We start from the raw sequence: 23176 nt of genomic DNA on the forward strand, positions 1-23176 counted from the left end.
ATAATAGCTCTATGTTCCTGTTCCCTTCTGTTATGAAATATGTTTTGTACCTGAATGTTTGTGATGAATGAGCAGGTGTATATATGCACATGTGTATGGATGTTTGTTTTGTCACGTAAGTTGACAGTTTTTATCTTTTTATTGTTCTTATTCACCTGCCCAGGGACTACGGATGGAAAGTGACAGGAAAGAGACTAATGTTATTTTTGTACATTTTCTCTTGATATAAATAAACTTATTAAACTAAACTAAATAACAAAGAAATACAGAAAAATACAATTACATGCATTGAGCAATCATGTCATTTAATATTTAATATATATATGAGAGAGAGAAAGAAAGAAATAGAGAGAGGGATAAAGAGAGAAATAAAGTAATAGTAATAATTCTAAGGGGAAAGGGGAGGGGGAAAAATATTTAGGACCCAAGTGATAATGAAGTCAGACAGAGGACCGTATTGAAATTCTTGGTTCACATACTATGTTGACATCATGACCTCAACCCAACAGGAAGTCAGCCATTTTGAGAGAGAGATAGCTAGTGTTCTAGATCTTCACTGCTTTTCTCAAGTACTTGTGGATTTGTGCCATCATTCAGTTGTTGCTGATTTAACATACATAGATTGATTAATTTATGTATGTTATCAAGAACAACAAAATGAACAGAACAGATTTTTTTTTTTAACGAAATAGGTGGGAGAAACCAGACTCCCTGGAGAAAACCCAATCTTGACACTGAATCCATTCATTTAGTACGAAAGCATCATGCTATAGGAGGAGTTGTACAGGTTGCAGGGGATGGAGGGTAAAGGGTGGATGGTAGGGGTTAGAAAGTGGGAGGGGGGTTAAGGGGAGAGAGAGAGATTTCATAGAGAGATAGAGATTATTTTGATAGAGAGAAAGAGAAAGGGAGATTTCATAGAGAGATAGTCGGTGGGATATCTTCTCTGCATTTTTCAAATGTTTGTGGATTTGTGTCATCATTCATTCAGTTGTTGCTGTAGATTGATATCATCATCATCATTATCAAGAACAAAATGAACAGAACAGATTTTTTTTTTTTTTTAACAAAATAGGTGGGAGAAACCAGACTTCCTGGAGAAAACCCAATCTTGACACTGAATCCATTCATTTCTAGCATGAGAGGAGTTGTTCAGGTGGCAGAGGATGAAGGGTAAAGGGAGGAGGATAGCAGTTAGAAAGTAGGAGGGGGCAGTTGAGGGGAGGGGTTTCTATTCCTCCACTGTCCTTTCTCTTGCTCTCTTCTGTCTCTCTTCTCTTTCTCTCCTCTCCCTCTTCTCGTTCTGTTTTCTCTCCTCTCTTTCTCTTTTCTCTTGTTCTTTTCTTTCTTTCTTTTCCCTCTCCTCAATTTTCTTTCTCTCCTTTCTTTCTTTCCTGTCTTGCTCTTCTCTTTTTCTCCTCTCCGTCTTCTCATTCTTCTCTCTCTCTTCTCTTTCTTTCTTCTCCTGCTTCTTCTGCTCCTTCAACTCCTCTTTGAGCCTCTTTTCCTCATCTTTCTTAATTTTTGCTTTCTCCTTATCAGTTTTGCAGGCCAGTTCCTGCAACTCTGTTTTGTCAGTAGCCAGGCGCTGCATGTCCTCCTCCATTTGTCTGGTCCATAGCAACCAGGATCTCTCCTTTTTTAGCCAACTCTCCTCAATGTCCATTGTCTTTCTGTGCAGCTCCTCTTTCTCTATCGTCTCCTGAGAAAGTCTTTGCTGCAGGTCGTTGACTCTGGCTTCAGATTTCTTAAACATGGTCATTAGGACCTCGAGTTCCTGCATGCACTGTTGCTTTATTCTCACCAGTTCAATGTTTTCATGTATAAAACTGGAGATGTTTTTGTCTTTCTGTTTTATGATGAGTTCAATTATCTTGCAGTTCTCCTGCAGAGTTTGGAGCTGAACTGCTATGTTCTTTTCCTTGCTAGTCACCTGCTGCAGGGCGTTGGTTTTGTTCTCGCAGTCAGACTCGCATTTCTGCAACTTGGTCCTCATGTCCAGGAGTTCCAGCCTGCACTCCTCGTTCATTGTCACCAGTGCCATGTTTTCACTTCTAACACTGGAGATCTCTTTGTCCTTCTCTTTCATGATGAGCTCAATTTTCTTGTCGAAGCTCTCCTGCAGAGCTCGGAGCTCAACTGCCATGTTCTTTTCCTTGCTAGTCACCTGCTGCAGAGCATTGGTTTTGGCCTCGCAGTCAGAGTAGCATTTCTGGAGCTTGTCCCTTGTTACCTGGAGGTCCTCAATGCTGTCCAGGTGCGTTCTCTCCAGTGCTGTGTTTTCACCTCTAACATAGGAGATCTCCGCGTCTTTCTCTTTCATGATTTGTTCAATCTTCTTGTCGCAGCTCTCCTGCAGAGCTTGGAGTTCAGCTGAAGCTTTTTCTTCCTTTGCTCTCATTTGGTCCTTCCATGTTTCATTGAACATACCAAGTGACTCGGCAAAGGAGTCCTCCAGCGATTGAATCTTTTCATCTTTTTCTTTCAACTGGTTGTGGAACCAACTGATGCTCTTTCGGCAGGCAATGAGATCTTCCGTGCAGCATTTGAGTTCGTGCATTTTTGCACCGATCATTTGTTGATACCAAGCCTGCATCCTAGTCTTTTCCTGCTCCCAGCTGTTCTCTTTGCTGAGCAGCTGTTGCTTCAGAGCAGCGTTTTGTTCAGCCAGCTCTTTCACAATATTTGTGTCGAGAAGGGGTTTTTTGAGGAATTGCAGAATTTGAGGGGCATTCCCCATTTGCTGGTGCCCATTTGCTTGTGCGGATGACATTTTGTCACTTTTCTGCCAACTTTGCTTAACAAAGACTGTATAGCACGGTTGGAGATGGAATACAAGATGTGGGATATAAATTAATTACTCTAATGTATTACTCGTTATTATTAATAACTTATAATATCTCGTAATTAACTGATTGTGATTAATCATTCGTAACTTAACAGAGAGGTCAGACTTTCTGCTGTTTCACTGTGAGTATCAAATGAGAAATGTGTCTCTGAGGTCAAGAGCTAGCCTACCTCAGCAGAGATCAAAGGAACTGTATGACATCACACAGGATGATGGGAACATTCTGTATGACATCATGTTTGACATCACACAGGATGATGGGAACATTCTGTATGACATCAGAATGTGATGACATCATTGGAACCCAGTGATGGCTGCATCATGTGACTTTATATTTGAAAACAAACAAAAAACAATCCTGTTTGACAAGTGACATGTTTGATTTCTCCTGAAAACAAAAATACAAAAAGCACAACACTGTATCAACATATCAAACTGTATAATCCCTTCAAGCCTTTTTTTTTTTTTTTTTAAATGCTAGTGTAAGATGAAGTATTAAAGTTGCAAACATCAACACATCAGTACTCTTATTTTGAAATTGCAGGTTAAAGCTCTTATTTTGAATTTTTTTGTCTTAAGTTACAGACACACCCAGATGACAGTTTTGAGATAAATCTATAAATCATCTCCAGAGAGATACTGGAAACTTGGCTTTAAGTATTAGCTAACAATTCAATTTTTCATTTTGTCTAAAATGTAGCCTAATAGATATCGCCTATAATAATTGTGCATTTAAAGGATCATAGGGCAGTGTCGCTACCCGATCCGCGACGCTACCGGATCCGTGACAGCCACGTACGGCAACTCCACTTGGACAAACTTAGTTGAATTGACTTAGGATCACTGCCCTATGTGCGTCGCCACAGACGGTTTATCTTTTTATTTATTTTTTTAAATACTTTATTAGTAATGTAAATTGAGGGTTGGTTGTGGTGGTCTGGATCTTGATGCTCAGAAAACAGGAACACAGGCGGACTTTTAATGTTTACTGTCCTCTTTTCTCGCCGGCCTCATCACCATGACAACCACAAACAATTACAACTACCACAACACTCACTGAATAAACGCGGCTGTCTTATGACGGACCTACGCGGTTTTTATTTTATTTTATTTTATTTTTTTAATCATTTTCACAGTACCGTATTTTAATTTCACAGAACTTAAAGCATGTACGCAAATCGGGCAGTGCCCAAATGAAGTTTGTCCAAGTGGAGTTGCCGTAGGCAGCTGTCCAAGATGGCGGCCGGTCTGCGCATGCGCAGACCAGTTTTGTCACGGATCCGGTAGCGTCGCAGATCGGGTAGCGACAGGCAGGATTAATGAGAACGGCCAGTGACGCGACGGCCGCTGCGCGTAACTACAGCAACCAGGGAAGCCACCGGCACGGGAGCGCGCACAGACTCTTCACTGTTTACTTTACTCTTTACAGTCTTTCCTATCTGGGGAGGGAGGGGGGGTATTTTACTGTAGGTTCTCGCTCTCACAGACAGACAGACAGACAGACAGACAGACAGACAGACAGACAGACACACACACACACACACACACACACACACACACACACACACACACACCTTCACTGTGCTGCAGCAGGAGGCTGCTGTCTGTTCCTCTGAGCTCCTCTGCATGGATCTGTATGGGCTCCTACTCCTACAGGCCGGTACCGAGAATTAACGCGCCGGGTCCGGGTGTCGGGCCGCATCTGTCAGGGTCCGCGGTCCTATGAAAACCAATAAACACCGGACATATTCATGATTTCATTAAAAAAAAAAAAAAACGGACGCGTCGCGGACACGCCGGCCAGGACGTGAAAAGTGGACGTGTCCGGGCAAAAGAGGACGTTTGTCCACCTGCCTGATAACGTTGTTAAAGTTATAACGTCGGCTTTTAACCGCTAGCTGCGGCTAACGGCTAATAATAAGACAGTAGTGAAGAGGGAGAGGGTGTGTAAGTTAGTGACCTGCTGCTGCTGTGTGCGTGTGTGAAGGGAGGGGGAGAGAGAGTGGCGGCGGCGGCGGCGGCGGCGGGGGGGGGGGGGGTTAACAGGGCTTTCAGTTGTGCTGGGTCGTTTGCTGGCAGTAACAGTAGGCCTAATTTGGATCCACCGTGGTTCAGAGCGATTGATAAAACAGGGAGTGTCGCCACTCTGTTACTATATCAATGGCTCTGCCGCGGTTGCCCTCTTCATGTCTCCATTCCATTGATCCATTCGAAGGCAGTCGTGGACGCGCTGACGTCAGGTCCGCCGGCCAGCGCGCGAAATTCACCCCCTGAATTGCAGCCAGGTGGCAACCCTCCGTGACGTCACCCATTGGTTTGTGAAGGGCCGTTTGTGAAGCCCGGAGATTGGCTTTCAGGGCGCCGCCATTTTTGATTTTTGGAGCCAGAAGAAACCATATTTGGACGAGGGGGCGGAGCTAAGGAGGTCGAGGGGCGGGTCGGACCCGTGTCTCCGAGGCTGCTAGTTTACCCAGCAACACCGGCTAACTGCCGAGCGGCTACGCTGCTAACACCGTTAGCATCTACAACTCGAGGTAAACTTAATATTTAATGGTGAAAGTAATCTCAGAAGCTTATTAAATACATATCCATGTTTGAACTAGCCTACATAGATCCCATGAGGAGTAATGTGTCACGTTATTGTAGCCGATGTTAGCATTAATAAGCTAATGTAAAGCTGTCAAACGTATTTTGATATTGTTTTAAATTGTTTTACAGAACCCAGAGACTAGTTTCTGTCTCAAACTGTAAAGCTGCAACACATTAAACTGTCATGGACTGAGACTGGTGGGTGACGGCTCCTGGACTTGATGTACCTCACCTGCATCACCGATGATCGGCTGCTGCAGCTCCGACCTGTCGACCACGTTACAGCATTCACCCAGCTATTAGCTATTTATTTTACATTCCTATTATATATATGCACGTCTTTTTTGCAGGTTACCAACATGTAGATGTACTGGAAATTCAGCTAATACAATACAAGCTTGTCTTTTGACAGTATGGCTCACCTTTACATCATCCACAGCTTATAAAACGTTTTCAGTGCTGTAAAATGCTAAAATTAGTGCATCTTAAACCTGAAATTAATTTATTTACTAAGAATTGCTTCACTGATTTTTAATGGGCCAGATCTGTACAGTAACATGAATGCCAAGACACACTGCTGTAATCAATAAATTCAGGAAAAACTTACAGGACTATTTCTATGTATGCTTTCACTACACACAAGAAAAATACAAATGTTTAATGTTACCTTCCTTGAAATAATAAAGCATCTAGAGATGAATATCAGAGCTTGTGCTTTCCTGATGTTTCTTGTCAACTAATCTATGATACTGAAAACAATAATTCACCAAAGTGTCACATTATATTGGCCACGAGGTTATGTTAAATATGTAAAAGAAATACTACAGTTTAATCACAGTAACTTTCTTTATTATTACATTTTCAATGATAATCATCGACTGAATAAAGCATTTGTATTAACTGGACTATGAAAATAGCTGCTTCAAAATCTTCACTGTCAATTTTAGGTTCACCCTAAAAAGTGTGAGGTCAAATGTGGACATAGAATAATAAAACAGTTGGTCTGTTCTCTCATCAGAGGTTTTCTGGTTTCATCATCATCACAGCTCCATAACTTCACATGATGTCCTCCTTCTGTTGGCACCGGTCACTCAGTTCTCAGTGGCTCCTTAGAATCACAGTAAAACACAAGAACTTAGATTAAAACATTGTTGAGAGGTGCAGGACTGTCTGCTTCAGTTTTTTGTGTGTGATTTTACAGCAGTAAATGACAAATCCCCACCTGTAGTTATCAGTAACGTTACAGTATGATAACGTTACGAGCAAGATAACAAATTGATGGATAAACCTGGGGGGGTTGCAGCTTGTAGACCGATCCTACCGATCACTGTTCTGCCAACATGACGCCGTGGTCGTTAAATATTAAACCGGATTTATCCCGGTCCGGTAAAAGTCGGAGACGAGCTAACGGTTAGCATGGCTAACACGGGAGCTAACACGGAGCTAACGGCGAGCTAACGTTAGCCGTGTAGCAAAGTGAATCGGTTATTCACATTAACTATAAATTAACTTGTCTTGGACGGTGACAGTCTCATGTTCTCCGGTCAGAACACACAGGAGAACACACGGGAAAGTAATCAGTGGTCTTCTGGAATATACAACAAATTAGATATAATTTTTACACATTCAGAAAAAGAAAAAAATAACTTACTCACCAAATCGTGATATCAGCTTCCTCCGGTCTGTTAGCACCGTCGGACGAATCATAAACGAAAAACTGGGTGAAATTAATTAACTGCCAACACTGTACCCGTGCTATCTATCATCCACACATATCGACAAAATATCAGAAATTAAATTAAAACTGACTGAACACAATAGGCAAACGACGGGAGGTCCCCTCCGGTGTCCTCGGTGTCTGATCCACTGTGTCTGACCTGTGACGTCTCAGTCATCAGGCTGTCAATCATATTCCGTGCTGGAAGGTGATTGGTCAGTTATACCAACCTTTAAGGATTAATATCTAAATAATTATATAATTTTTTTCAGATGGACCACCAGGTCATATTTAAGGATGAGGAACTTTAGCTTTTTAGACCGTTATCAGTTGTGAAAAAAAAATATTGATCGAGTATTTCATGATTGAAAATGAATGGGAGTGGATTGGAACCAGGGCTTCTTGGAAACACCCCTAGCGGATCTCGGGGGGGTTGCAAGTAAAGTTACTTCCGCGTTGGCTTCACTTTTCAGACCGGAAGTCTACGTCCATTTTCTTTTACAGTCTATGATTGCAGCGCATTTTGCAGCACAGACCCCGTTCAGGGCAATCGAGAGATACGCGGGTGGGCTCGTTCTTTTTGGTTTTGAACGCTTCCTCACCCATTATTATTTAAAAAACGTAAAACGCATGGGTATTTTCCGGTATTTTCTCACAAATCCTGCCCTATGATCCTTTAATTAGAGACACACACACACTAGGTAGAAAAAAACAACAGGTTTTTTGCTTAAACAGCTACTAAGAAACAATCCCCTAAAAGACAAGTAAAATTTGGAGGAACTCCCGGGCCTGCGGTTAACCCTGAACCTGATGGCTACACTGGTTACATGCTGTTATCATGACTTACTTGTTATACAAGGCTTCCAACCTGTTGTGCATATTTGGCGGATGTTGCTTTCGCTAGTTAGCTTACTGTTGCTATTTAGCTAAAGGTTGTTCCTGGGTTGTGTCAGAGACGTTCTAATATGAGGAGACAGACCACTCTGCCCGTTTTGAATGGGGAAAGCTGCGACGCCAAAGATGGCGCATGTCCCGCCCCTTTTCACCAGCAGCCAATCACCTGCTTTGCCAGAGCTGAACTAGGCCAATCATGTTGTTGCACCAGCGCATGCGCATAAGTAGATTTACGACAGACCTACCTACCTGGTGGCAACAACAACACGGCTTTAGCACCGTGTGTACTGTATGTGGTCAGGTTGAAAATTTACTCTAAGGTTTTCGGAAAAGCCACCGGCGACCGGGAGCGGCTCCTCATCCTGGAGGAAAGCTGTTTAATTACCCGCGGAGTTTTAGAGGTTTACTGCCGGCTTGTTAATTTGGCAGCCACATTGGTTGGTCTTAATGAAAAGTGAAGCTTCAGGTCTGTGCTGCTGAACGAAAGAGCTAACGTTACCTCGCTACGTATACAGAATTCACCACATTCACATCAATAAGTGTTTTACAATGAACCGATCAGTCCACCTTTTCTTTAATTTAACTTTTGAATGTATAGTTTTGTTCGTTTCATTTTTTAACCTAAACATTCAAACTGGGCCCCTTCCCCTGGGGGCGTTAGCCTCCTGTCCATGATAGCAGCAGCAGCAGCAGTCCACTCCAAAAAAAAAAAAAAACACACACACAGTCCGGGTGAAGCACTGGAGCCGTGGACCGATAGACACCGTCACCATTAACGAGAGCCTCTCGTTTTATTGTACCGAGTACGAGAGGCTTGTTGTGAGCTGAGAAGCGGCTGTTAGCGGCGGATGCTAACCGAAGCTAGCGGCGGATGCTAACGCTACTGCTAGTCGAAGTTAGCATCGAGCTAGCGCAGCACAACGCCCCTTATACTTGTTACCGGTCGAGGCTTTAGTTGTTAGTGATGGTCGGTAATCAGTCCGTGGCTCCAGCGGTTCACTCGGACTGTATTTATTTATTTTTAACTGACTGCTGCTGCTGCTGCTGCTGAGACGACATGCTAGCACTAATACATCCATGCTAGCATTCGATAGCATCCGAGACAGCTAACGTTTGTGGGGATCGTGGGAGGGGGGAGCAGACACAGTCACCACACACAGAACTAGGAGCCCATAGGTGATTATTAAGACGGATTTCATGTAAGTCTAGCGTTTATTTTTTTAGCAAAAATCTCCAGACTCAAGCCGATATGTCTCCAGGTAGAGCAGGGCAGACCGGTGTAGGTGGTGTAGGTATGCTCGGGCTGCTGCTAGATCACGGATTTAGCCGTTACAGCCGTACAGTAACGGCGGTGTCGTAAATCCGCGCGCATGCGCAGTTGAGTACTCCCTGTGGAAAAATAGCGATTTAAACGTCATTCTGCGGTAAAGTCTATGTTTTTTTGGTTTTTATTTGTATCTTATTTCACTGGCTAGCACGTCTGTATGTTTTTTCCGTCCTGCTATCACGTTAAAGGGTGGATTTGACCATCCCTCCATTCATTTAGATAGGGGTCTGGTCTCCTTGGGGTTTTCGTGGCGTCGCCAAGATGGCCGCCGAGTGGCATGACTTGCCTAGAAGGACTTTGGTTGTGTTTAGCTGGCTCTTGTCTAGACAAGGCAACTTAATTCATTGGTTCAAATCAAGGTGTGGACGGAGTGGTCAAAGTCATTATTTTCAGTTTGCGTCATTGAAAAACACAAATGTTGTTGGCTTCATTGTTAATACATGAACATCATAAGTCAGGATGGTTCACAGATAAATAATTCAAAACCAAAGAATGGAGAGAAAACTGTAGGATTTGTCTACAGAGCAGCTGAATGTGTGAGTCAGTCACTGTTGTTGTTGCTGCTGCTGCTGTTGTTTTCAGATGCTTTGGTTCCCCCAAACTGGGAGAACAGAGCGTAACACAAACACACCGCAAACTGAAATACAGGTGAGCAAAATATCAACATAGTGGTTTAGTAGTGGAGTGCATTCCTGTTATTACTATTTTTCAGTAAAATAAAGAAAATTGTTTCAAGAAAAACGGGATCCAGCAAAAACAGAAACAGATTTTAAAAATTATGTGATGTTATAAATTCTCTCCAATACTGGTCTCCAATCCTCAGCCTTCTCTTCTTCAAGCATCCTGTAGCTATTTATTATGAAACTTTCCAGGATATTTTTGTCTGCAATTGCCACCTGAGCCTGCTTCACCCTGCACACCTGGACTTCATTACCGTAGGTAGCTCCAGAGTATGAATAGCAGCCACGTCCCACTCCTGCCTGTTAACTGCAACCATGTTTAAAGACCTTTGGCCTGTCGGAGACCTGCCTTTCCCTTGTTTGTGTCTTTGGACTATACCTTAAGTGTGTGTCTGCCTTTTCCTTTACTTGCTTTACCATTTTCTGCATGCACTTTCAGGATACATTTGAGCTGTAAAACCAAATCCAAGAGATACTATTAAGTTTCATAACACTAAGGGGAACTGCAGAGTCTGAGTCGACAATACTCTGTGGGTTTGTCACACAGTCATCTGACCCATATAAAAATGTCAATAGAGAACTTTGTGTCATTCACACACAGAGAGAAAAATCCTAGATATTAGCATACTCCTATTCCTGTTCCAATGATACAAAGGGGAGAACAGGAAGTAGGAATTCATGAATGTTCTTAAAGAGAGATTCTTGAGTCTGTTTGTGTGTTATGAAAAGAAATCAGGCTGTACAGCTTTGTTTGCTCATGGTTGGCTTAGCAGCTGCTTAAAGCCGTCATTAAGTTAAGATTGAAAACCACAAATTGAAGCTGATAGATCTTCATTTCATACTTTAAGAGTGATGAAGATTCATGCCAGTCATGATTACTATGCGGTTTCAGGAGCGCTCCACATAAATTGGAGATTGGTCAAGGATATTGAATTGGATAACATCACTCCTACTGAATGCTCTGTGTGTGTCTCATTTGATGGGCCTCAGCTTTTCTACCTACTGTATATTGCAGTTATTTTCAGCTGCAAGAAAGTAAATTCATACCACTGCTATCAGTATTAGAGTTGCACTCACTTGTCTTAAAAAAACTTTTAAACAAACGGAGATATAACAGAAATCAACTAAACAATAGAAAGAGTTGCTGAGTTCATTTAGGCTGGTGTGTGTATAGCTCAATAAATCCTCCTCAGCAAAATGAGCAGAACATAATTGAACTCCATGTAGACAAAGAAACAATGCTGCTAAAGCACAATTAAATTGAAAAAAAGTTTTTTTTGCTAATTCAGTGTTTATTAGAGGAGCATAAATTAACATTGTTCAAGTTAAGGCTGAGTTTACATCGTCATGCTGCAGCTGGAGAGCTGGAACCAAAGCCTGCGTTGAGCATGCTCAGCACACTGGGGATAAAATGTCTGTCCTCTTGGCCTGTGTGGAAATGGACTGAGGAGGAGAATGACCTCCATGACTGTTTGACCTAGACAGGTAAATAGATTTTATCATGATCCACAGATTGCCAAACCAGACACAGATACCATATCGTGAAATATTTTTCGCCAGTGCTTCTCTTGCCAGTTTCAAACAGCCTCAAGTGATGCAGGCTGCACACACACACACACACACACACACACACACACACACACACACACACACACACACACACACACACACACACACTATACCTGTATGACTTTACAGAACCTACGTAACGCTGTAGAAGTCAGTAGTCTCTTTATTACAGTAAATCATACTTCATGACGTGTTGGGTGAATATTGAGAATTTAAGTATTGTGATTGGATATTTTAAATTTGATTTGACTTGATTTGACCTGAGGCATCAATAAACTCTTCCACATGTTTGTAGGGCCTCCAGCTGTGCTCTCATCTCAATGAGAAAATCATCTTGTCTGGATGTTTGTGCAAAACTGATTGATCTGCTCCCTCTGTTCGGTTAGTGTTTCCACAGCACCTCCTCAGCTCAGCTCCTCTTGACTCTGAATCATCTGTTTGAGTTAAATATAAATCTTTTGAGCTATGGCACACAGAGAGAAAAACAAACAGCACAAACCCAACAAAGCTGACAGAAGTAAATGCAAAATGCATGAAAATGCATAATAACTGACCATCTCCAGATTTAGTAGCAGGTCGCTCCCCACAGATCTAATCATGGACAGAAACTTCTCAATCTCTGTATCAGCAAAAAGGAGAGCTTCTCTCTCAGTTCACATGGAGGCTCTTCACTCAACTCATACTCAAAAACAAAGAGTAGAAGTAGAAGAATCATCTGTCTATTTTAACAGATGTCAAAATTTGCCTGTGGCTTCAATAGCTAGGAACAACGCATCTGTGTAACTTGGAAAAAATAAATGGGCTACAATAATAAAATTGGCACAAAATACACAGCACAAACAACAGTAAAAGACATGTTTTCATTTTTTTTAAAAAAGTAAATAGTGGGTGAACATGATCAGATATAGTTTGATGAGATTTCTGTTTCACCTGCAGTTTGGACACACACCTTGGCAGTTCCTGCTCTTTCCTAATTGCTACACTGATCAAAGTTGCAGTCCACTGTTTTTGTTGTAAGACCCCTGGTGCTCATATCATGTGCATGTTAAAATGTAAACACTTTCCACAAGATTTCTGTAAACAGGCTCTAAAATGCTGTTGCTTATACATGGATCAAATTACCTGGTTAAAATTGCAAATCCTGTTCCATTTTGGCTGTAAAACTAAAAGTGCAATTAAAAAATGTTCCTAAATATTTGAACACCTCTACAACTTCAACAGGCTGATCATTGAACAGATACCAGACACTGTGGTAGCGCTCAAGAACCACCTCTGAACCTAATCATTTCTTATTTTTGTTTCTACCCAGTCATGTCAACATAACATTTCATTTTACATTTCCCAAAAGACTCCTTGTTGATCCTCTTTTTTGATGGTCGTAAACTCCACTAACAGACAATATCAAGTGATTCAGTGATGGGATAAGGACATTTCAACCAGAAAGCACCAGGAACCTTTCTGGAGATAGATTAATTAATCTGGAGCAAAATAGACCCTGGTTCCAGTAGTTGAGTTGCAAATAGTTCCTCTAAAGGGTCCTAGTTCCTGGAGAAAGTTCTTGCAATTGAGGCAAATGGGTTTTCCTATAGACTATTACACGCCACCAGACTAGATGTAACAATCCTGATGTGGGTTTATTATGAATATTCTTCCAACATTGTCTAGCTTTCAGTGCTGCAGTAACACCAGAGACAAATCTCCCCTATTATTTGGAGGGCCACAGACAACCAGTACACTAAAACTCATTATTTTTTTCAGGTGTTCCTGAAAACTACATTATGAAGTATCTGCATGGAAAAAGGAAATGTTTTGTTTGTCCCCCCCACATGGAGGTGAGCACAAAGTTGGCAGAGCAGCATTCTGGAGCGGCTGTAGATGTAGCTGTCAGTGTGATTACATTCGTTCATTAGTATTCAGTGAGAGTAGCATGGCCGATCTCAGTCAGCCATGAGGGAAGCCTCACTGATCAGCTTAGACTCAGGTGCACCTATGTTTTTTATGTATGAATGGGTGGTAAAACCTGATTGTAGCAACTACAGCTGTCAGGGTTTATCTGACAGCTTAAATACATAAATAATGCTCTGCCGTTGTCACTGACGATCAGAAGCCTCAGATTCAACAGTTAAAATGACTAGTTCAGGAATTCAGAGAGCAGAGTGTGAAGTGGTTGTCAAACGTATGGAAGCTGATGGCAGGATGCGCTCGTCTATCCTCAGGAGTATTAAAGCTCTATCTTTGTGGAAACGGGCAAAAGAATGTCAAGAAGGGGAAACATACAAGGAATGAAAAACGGAGCAACATAAATATGGCGGTCTGATGGTTGTGGGGTGAATGACTTGGAGGCAAATGTATAATCTTGTTCCTCCTCTCACTTTGGAGAGGAAAATTTGATAATTTGATGCCTTGATTATTACATTGGCAGTATGCCTACTCTAATTATCAACTTGGCAGAAAGGGAATTAAAGTGTGTGTATTGACCTGGCCTGATTCTATGATTAAGAGGGGATCCTGGAGATAGGCGTGATTCGTTTAGGTTGAGATCATGTAGTTTCACTGAGGTAATTATGAGCTGGCAAGATTCAGGAGCCAAAGATTATAAACCCCATCTCACAGTGTTTTGAGGTCTGAGGTGAGATGTACAGTAGAAGCTCTGAGATAAACTACCTGGTGAGTTCATTTGCAGTGGTAGCAAAAACGGAGTAGTTAAAATGCAGCAGAGGATGACAAATCCTGATTTCTGGCAACCTTGGGCGGGAAATGCTAGAAACTGCAGGTCTTTGGATGGCCATTGGAGGGTCACTACAAAAGTGAGTTAATCCCCTTTGACTCCCATGTTAAAATACTCAGATTGAGAGCTAGCGCCGTTCCAAAAAAAAAAAAGAGTTAGTGTCCGTAGCTTGAATGACAGGTGATAAACAGGGAGGTAGGTGGAGCAACAATCATGACGGTTGAGCAGCTCACTTTTTTTTATTATTTTTTTTTTACTTCAAAACCACTTTTCAGAAATGTGTGGATAAACCATGGATAGCAAAAAAGTAGAAAGGTCACGCATATCCAGTTTAAAAAGGTGCTGGCCTCAAAAATCCGTGTATCATTCGTTCATTCGTTTTTCAAAATAAAACCAAAAATAAGAAAACGAAAAAACAACTCTTTTTCTCAGTATTCGTTTCCAAAACTAAAATGAAAAACGGATAACGACTCGTTTTTTCAGTTTTCGATTTTATGCTCAAATGAATAATGGAAAAAAACGGATAACGAGCGTTTCTCGTTTCATGTTTCATGCAATTTTGATCTGAAGTGCAATGAGCCGGAAATGACCGTGATCCGGAAGTGACAGTCTCTGCCTTTACTGCTAGAGCCCGCAAAGTAAAGGATAATGTATAGTTCGGAACCTGAAGGGGTTTATTTCTCCATAACAACCGACCAACTATACATTATCCTGCTTATTACACGGTTTACGAGTGAAATTAATTTGAAACATATGATCAAAATACATGTCAGCCCGAGTCAAAACGTAACCTGTACTGACGTAATTGACTATATTCATGGAGACCACTGTCACCTGTGTGATAGAGTGGCTCACAGAGGTAGACAGGTAGTTTCTGATGCATGGGCTTTTGCTGAAGCGGGATCGAGTCCGGCTCCACGCGAATATGTGAAGATTATTTTTTCTTCACTTTATTTTTTTTCATGTGGCTGATAGTGCTCACTCACAGCAGCATATTCGCGATAAATAAACCCCGACAGATTGTATGGAATTAAATCAGTGGATCGATTGATTGATACAGTGTTACAATGTGTGTAGTGGTATCTGTCATAAACAAGAGATTTACTGTTTACGGGGTGCGTTTGTGTCGCGGACTCGCGGTGCCACCGGGATGAGAGGAGAGCTGACACCGGGTCAGAGCTTTTTATACAGTCTATGGATCAGAGGCTCTGATCAGCAGGTTTGGTTTCCAGCCACGACGTGGAAGCAGCCTCCACTCTGCTTGTAACAAGTTACAAGTCATTTCATCACACATCTAAAATCACAATTAGTCCGAAGCTGTTTAATGACGGTAAAAGGTATATCCTGCATAGTTTCTCTTTTCCTAGCTGCGCTGATCAGAGCAGCGTCCCTAGCAGCGGTCTGTTATACTTGACGACGGTCGCAGCGATGGACCAATCAGAGAGCAGCATCTGGCCGGTGTTATGGCCCAACTGGTTTCTGATTTAACTGGTTACCGTACGGAACCATAGACTGTAAAAAGAATGGACGTAGCGTCCGTGACGTCCCCCATTGGTTGTGGGGAGTCGTTTTTGTGACTCAAATATGGCGGCCTGAACAGCGCCATGTTGGATTGGCCGGCCGAGAACCCGCCCACTGGCCTCGAAGCAGCTGTCCACGGAGCTGCTCGGACCTGTCACTCAACGTTTCCGCGCCCTAATTGGCCAGAATTTTAACCTTATAACAGTAAAACGGTAGAGTTAAAAAAAAATTCACCCCCCTCAGAGTGTGTGCGGGGGTAGAAACTATCGATTGAGACGAAAAAACGTTCTGACACCAGGCTTTTAACATGTTTACTGAGGATGTAAAGTCGGCGATTTTAACATGGGGGTCTATGGGGAATGCTCCCTTCTGACACCAGCCCCCAGAGGAATCCGAGGGGATTGCAGTTTTTTGAACGCGGAAGTGAGCTTCACTTCTCAGACCGACAACTGCCCCCTTGTACGGAACAGCTGCAGCTGTTTTGCGCTTCCGTCACAACACAACATATTACAGTAACAGCGAGTTTCAAGCCACAGTTCACATCTACTCCAGCGAATATGCTGCTGTGAGTGAGCACTGCGTACCAGCCACATGAAAAAAAATAAAGTGAAGAAAAAATAATCTTCACATATTCGCGTGGAGCCGGACTCGATCCTGCTTCAGCAAAAGTCCATACATCAGAAACTACCTGTCTACCTCTGTGAGCCACTCAATCACACAGGTGTCAGTGGTCTCCATGAATATAGTCAATTACGTCAGTACAGGTTACGTTTTGACTCGGGCTGACATGTATTTTGATCATATGTTTCAAATTAATTTCACTCGTAAACCGTGTAATAAGCAGGATAATGTATAGTTGGTCGGTTGTTATGGAGAAATAAACCCCTTCAGGTTCCGAACTATACATTATCCTTGCGGGCTCTAGCAGTAAAGGCAGAGACTGTCACTTCCGGATCACGGTCATTTCCGGCTCATTGCACTTCAGATCAAAATTGCATGAAACATGAAACGAGAAACGCTCGTTATCCGTTTTTTTCCATTATTCATTTGAGCATAAAATAGAAAACTGAAAAAACGAGTCGTTATCCGTTTTTCATTTTAGTTTTGGAAACGAATACTGAGAAAAAGAGTTGTTTTTTCGTTTTCTTATTTTTGGTTTTATTTTGAAAAACGAATGAACGAATGATACACGGATTCTCAAACATAAATGTAGACAGAAAAGAGGAGACCACACACTTGAGCTCCCTTACGTGCTTTTATTTTTATCTATTTATTTATTTTTATTTAGCACAACCAACAACAAAAAGACAGTAACGTTTCGAGCGTACTGCTCTTCTTCAGACCATGGATAGTGCACTTCCCATAAGGTAGCATGGTTGTGTCTTTAATAAGAACTTTCCTGCCCCAACACCTTTGTCTTTCCATCTCTTCATCATTCGGTTTGCTACACAGGCCACCACCACTGTCAGTCAACTCTGATGACATCAGTAGGGGACCCAGGGCTTGCTCTTGCTCGTGGGCAAATAAAGTGTTCCCAACCTTTATTCATAGTCCACAACCTCTGTGGGATTTGACAGACCTTGGATAATGATGATAATAATAGTGTTACTGGTGATTCAAACAGTGATTACTTTACCTGCACCCTCCTCTCACAGAGTCATTGTGGCTCCAATAATGTAGACACTGAATCCCAACAGCACAGTGTCCTGTTGTTTCTCCTGTGTTTAGTGCAGACTTTTCATGATGGTTTCAGTTGTGGCTGTTGGTTGGTGACTTCTTAGGAATCATTTATGAATAGCTATCACAATTATAACAATTAATATAAGTTTTTCGTCTTCAATAGAGCCATTCCAAGCTTTTGTCTCACAACTGTAAAGATCACTAAGCATTAAAAATGTGGGCACATCTTATCTTATCTGGTAATCTAATGAGTTGCATTAAGAAGCAGTCTCATACACTGAGGATGGATATCTTTTTAAAGTCAAACTTTTGATTAACCAATGCCGTACTGTACAGGGTTGTGAGCTGAGACTGTTGCTAAACTTCACTGTTTCAATTTACAAACCAGACGTTCACAAGGTTTTTACAAGCAGCCAAATTATCATTATCAGAGTTTTCATCCTCTCCAAAACGAATGAATAGGGAGATTAGTATTGGTAGAAACACTTAATAACTAGATTTTGTTACTGACATGGAAATGACACAGATCACTATCATTGGGATTTTGTGAAGACACGAGTCCAGAAATACTGTATATAACACAAGTCCATTAATTTTTAGACATTTTAATTTGGAAAAGTTGCACATTCTAACTTAAGGTGAAAATGTTATGTGATAAAGAAGATACAATTAAAATTTAAAATGTCAGCTTTAAAGCTACTTGCATTATAGCAAGACAGCTCAATAAATCATTTCAAGGAAACCTAAAACAAACAGTACACAACTTTAGGAGCTTTACCATATTCTGCCAGGCAGCCAGTGGTGGTGCTGCGAAGCACGCCTCAGACCACAGTGGGTGGTGAGAGACAACACAATGGGGAACCCTAGGAAGTCTTGTCAAGCTCTGCCACACAATTATCACTCATCCATCTTTAATAGATCATCCATCTTATCCATCTCCACTGACAGGGCTGTGCTCACCTTGCAATTATTGTCACAGCTGGTGTCCAAATTGAAGGAATCAGATCTTTTGCCCTACAAAAATGACTGATGTGTTCAGAAAACAAAAATAGAAGGAAAGAGACAACAAATGCATTTCTTATTGTTTATTGAACTCCATAGGGATGGGCTTGTTTAAGATTGACGAAGACTGACTGAAGTCATCACCAGTTCATCATCTGTTCCTTCTTCATTAGTTTGTATGTGCTAAACATTTTTCATAATGTATTTTATGTTATTTGATTCAACTCTCTTATTTTACTCAATTAAAAACTACAATACATAAAACAACCTAGTAGCCATGTTTCTCCATTAGGGAATCATGGAAAATGGCAGCTCTAGGAACCGCTGGGCCTGTTGCTACGCATCATGCATGCAGAGGCTGTGCAAAATACGTAATAGGTATGAATGTTGAGATTGTGAGTGTTCTTTTTTTACTTCATGTTTGTGCCCTTCCCTGTGCTCTGCCCTACAGTACCTTGCTGTCACTGTTGGTGACACTCTGAAGGAAAGGATAGATGATTACTTCTGGCATAAAAGGAATGCATGGTGGGATAATGTACGACACACACTCCTGACTCAGTGGTGTCAAATGACAGTCAACAAGTGACGTTATATGTTGAACTATAAATTCAATCGTGCAACTGAGGCATCTTGGTAGGTAACACTTTGATGAAGAAGCATAAATCTGTCTCTACTTACATTTATTAGGAAGACACTTGGCGTTAGTACAGCAGCTGCAAGGACATGAACCCTGGCATCCCATCTGTGAACACACCCACCCATTTTGTGTAGTGTTGGTTGCAACATAACATAAATCTAAAAGGACAACCTTTGCAGTGTCCCTTATCACAGTTTTACTTCTGGCTTTTAAAAAGTTTTTTCCTTTAAAAAAAAAAAAATGTTTACTCCCATAGTCTATGCCTGGAGCAGAAATTTAGATTATATGCATTTAATATCTTACTGTCTTCCAAGCGATTCATAACTTTCAGTATTGTGGTTCTTACATAGAGCAGCAAAGATTAAACCTTTGTTCCAAACCTTTGAACCAGAATGAAAAACTGGTTAGCTGATCCCCTGTGGGAATAAGAGAAGCATAAAATAGTCAGCCCTTCAATTTGGACACTGTTGAAATAACTTCCATTAAATTAAAAGAGCCACTGGATAAGGGCCTGAAGGCATGAGTGACCAAGTCTCATCAAATGAATTAAGGTGTGTATATAAAGACAGAGAGCTTTGGTTAAACAGCACTCTAAATTAACTGCATTGTAAAGCATTTGCTGACTAAAAATGGGCCGATTGGCTAAAGCTAATTGCCTTCACGGTTTGCACTGAGCACTCATTGCTGCTCGGACAAAGAAGTCGGGATAGGTTGGAGCTGTTGCACTGGTGTCGTGGTCGTTTGTCACTACATGATGTTTCTGTGTCCCAGGGGAGCAAATTCAAGCACTTATCTATTGAGGATATTTTGATGCATTGACAAGAGCCCACCCCCCCACTGGATCTCAGATGGTGACCTTAACATGAGGGGAACAGCATTAGTCACTCAGGCTGCACTTAAGTATTCCCCATTTAATTAAAGCTATCAAAATGGAATGCTCTTTAAACTGAGAAGTCATTAGGCATTAACGAAAGACTCATAACAAAAGCCAAATGAAAGATTTAGCATTAAAAAGCTGCGGTGCCATAGCAGTTTTGGTTCAGGTTCAGGTATTTGTTATTGTAACAATTTATTCTATGCAGAAAACAATATTAATGCTCATTCTATCTGCTATTTACACAATTATATTAATAAAATACTCCTCTGCAGTGCAGTAACTGTTGTCAGTCACAGAAAAACCTACATTCCTCCAACCTCCTTCTCCATTTTCACCCATTTAGGCCAAAGATCTTTTAGAAAACATCACCATCTGTGAAGATGGTATTCAACATGTCCTTTCTCAGTTGTTCAAAAATCTGCAGCCCATCTGTGATCATATATATTCAAGATTAAAAGTCTATATTTGAGTTGATTTGAACCATCGGGGTAGTGCACTTTACTTTTGATGGTGCACAGCATGTGAGATTTCCACAAGCCATTTCATTAAAATTTTTGAAGTAACTTGAACTGCTAATTAGGTAAAATGTGAAGGTTGTTTTTATTCCATTAGGGTCCAGTGGTGTGTTGGCTTTTTGATTCATAATTCTGAAACTAAACAAATAATAACTAGATAATCATAGTCATGTAAAATGCTAGCAGCATCCACTTAACTTGGCTTCATACCACACAGGGGATTTACAGCGCTGAGGTCTTTCTCAGAGTCAGGACACTACAGTCTTTTTTTCTTTTGGCCAATTGTTCTTCTTACAGAATGGACCAGCCCCACGTTTTTCCAGAGATATTCATTCTTATAAATAAAATATTACCATTAATAAAACAAACAAACACACCATTCCTGCACCACCGGTCAGTATCTCCAACTTCCATGGCGGAGCCTGTTGAAATGAATACTTGAGGCATCAGAGTTGTTGGGGTAAGCTCTGTCACCGAGTGCTGCAGTGGAGCCAGTTACACTGACAATTCAACCCGCAAGCAGTGAGAATAGCTTTATTAAAAACTGTAATAGATATATAGATACAGATTGTTGTTTGCTGAGGCGGTGACGTTTGTGGACTGACAGAGAGACAAAGCCATTAGAGTAAACAACAACTAAAGGCCTCCGCGTACTTTAAATGAGGTGATTGATGGATCATCTGACATCCTGCATTTTTTCATTTGTTGAAATTCGGGATGATGTCTCACCACTTTTCTAAGTTTTCTGAAAAGACAGTTTGACACGTATTTCAACTCTATACAACAACTGGGCAGGCATGCAGAGGTGAGAAAGAAGGCAGAATTTTTTAAGATGCAGTTTGAACTTTCTCTCAGGCTTCTTTATCCATTTTTCACACAGCTAATCGCACTGAGCAACTGAGTGCAACACCATCCATACAGTGCGAGTCTGGAATTTTGTGTCATGTTATGAGATTGCGGAGATTTGATATGTTGAGATCATGGGATAATTATCTTATTATCTTCAATTGATGCTGTTATCTAAATCTTGAGTAATGGCTAAAAGGTGTTTCCTTAGGTCACCACAACCCTTGAGCACCAAAATCTAATCTAACAAGTTCTTCCTTGAGTCCAAGATTGTGCCAAATGTGAAGGGATACCTTTTAAGAGTTCTCAAGGTATTGTGTTCAAAAGTTCAAAATCAAATTTTATAATGTCAACCTACCTTTGACCACCAAAATGTAATCAGTTTATATACTTGAGTCCCAAAGAATGATTAAAGTGATTCTCCCAAGGGATTTTTGGGGGCAATATGACCATGACCTTTGCCCTTTGCCCTTTAACACTCCTAGTGAATGTTTGTGCCAAATTGGAACAGGTTTCTGAGGACTGAGATATTGTGGCCACTAAAATGTAGACTAAATACACCAGGGAGCATGCAGCGCAGGGACTGATGTCCATCCAGTTTGACCGTGTTCCTGTTATGAGTTGGTAACAAGTTGGAAAAGTCATCCTTTTGGTAGTTGTTGTTGTTGTTGTTGTTGTTGTTGTTATAAGCATTGTTGGCTAATACCAACTGATAACAACATACACACCATGACTTGATAGTTTGCATGTGAAAGCAACATAACACCTCTACAGCACTAATTCACATAAAAGAGGCAAAGGTAATTAAAAACACATTAGGGATCAAATCACAGAGGTGGAAAAAGGAGAAAGACAAGAACCAAAATTAAAACAAAGATATCTACTTTAAAACAAAGATATACTCTGAAATAAAACAGGAAATTACCAAAAGTCCAAACAAAGAATCCAAAACAGAAAAGTGATCAGACACTAATTGCACCTGTGGACAAAAGACAAAGTTTGCTTGCATTCATATGACACACACTAACATTTGCTGTGCCACTCATTATGAAGAAGGTTTTTAATGCATTACTGCACATAAACCATGCCCTAAGAAGACAGCCTTAATATAAGCCCTGCTCACACGGGATTAGTATTACCTGGGGACCTCTGGTAATTTGTAATAATTGCAGAGGATGACTGTGATCTTGATCCTGTGCGAATGCACAATGTCTGTAATTTGTAAAAAAAAAAAAAAAAAAGAAATTGTCTGAGTCAAGTTTTTTCTTTTAAATCACCAGTAGTTCTCTTCAGTTTTCAACAACTTTAACAGCAATAACTCTGTCACAGGTGAACTGTCATTTTTAGATATCTAAGTTTGACCACCGTTGAACCTCTAACACTCACTAATGAGAAAATGTTCACAGTTGGCCATGTCAGCAATTGTAGGCATCCACACACTGTTTAAAGTAGGTCACACACGCACACACGTTTATGCACAAACTCCCCTGACCCTCCTTATAGTGAAGAGATGACAGCAGGTGGATTTGAGGAGACAGATTGAGATGGATAGTGACCCAAAGAGGGACAGACGGTGAAATAAAGCGAGAGTGTACTGTAGGTAAAAGTTAGGACAAGAGTGGGAGGAAAAACGCAGAGCCAGAGAACAGGAAGCAAAATTTTGCAGCCAGCACACATAACGTGCAGATTTTGAGTCAATGTCTCTTCAGTTTTTGTTGCCGAAGGTTTGGGTATATATGGGAGTTG

General features: G+C 41.2%; 1 protein-coding gene across 1 annotated transcript; it reads right to left on the reverse strand.

The window, feature by feature from the left end:
• Positions 1 to 1203: 1203 nt before the first annotated feature.
• On the reverse strand, positions 1204 to 2800 carry LOC146959540 (uncharacterized). Its single transcript, XM_085772972.1, has one exon. The coding sequence runs from the start codon at positions 2771 to 2773 to the stop codon at positions 1232 to 1234; it is 1542 nt and encodes a 513-aa protein (XP_085629098.1). The 5' UTR covers positions 2774 to 2800; the 3' UTR covers positions 1204 to 1231.
• Positions 2801 to 23176: the final 20376 nt, after the last annotated feature.

Source organism: Trachurus japonicus, unplaced genomic scaffold (genome assembly GCF_045865225.1).
Source record: "Trachurus japonicus isolate A0001 unplaced genomic scaffold, Traja_1.0 AP031171.1".
NCBI classification, from domain to species: domain Eukaryota; kingdom Metazoa; phylum Chordata; class Actinopteri; order Carangiformes; family Carangidae; genus Trachurus; species Trachurus japonicus.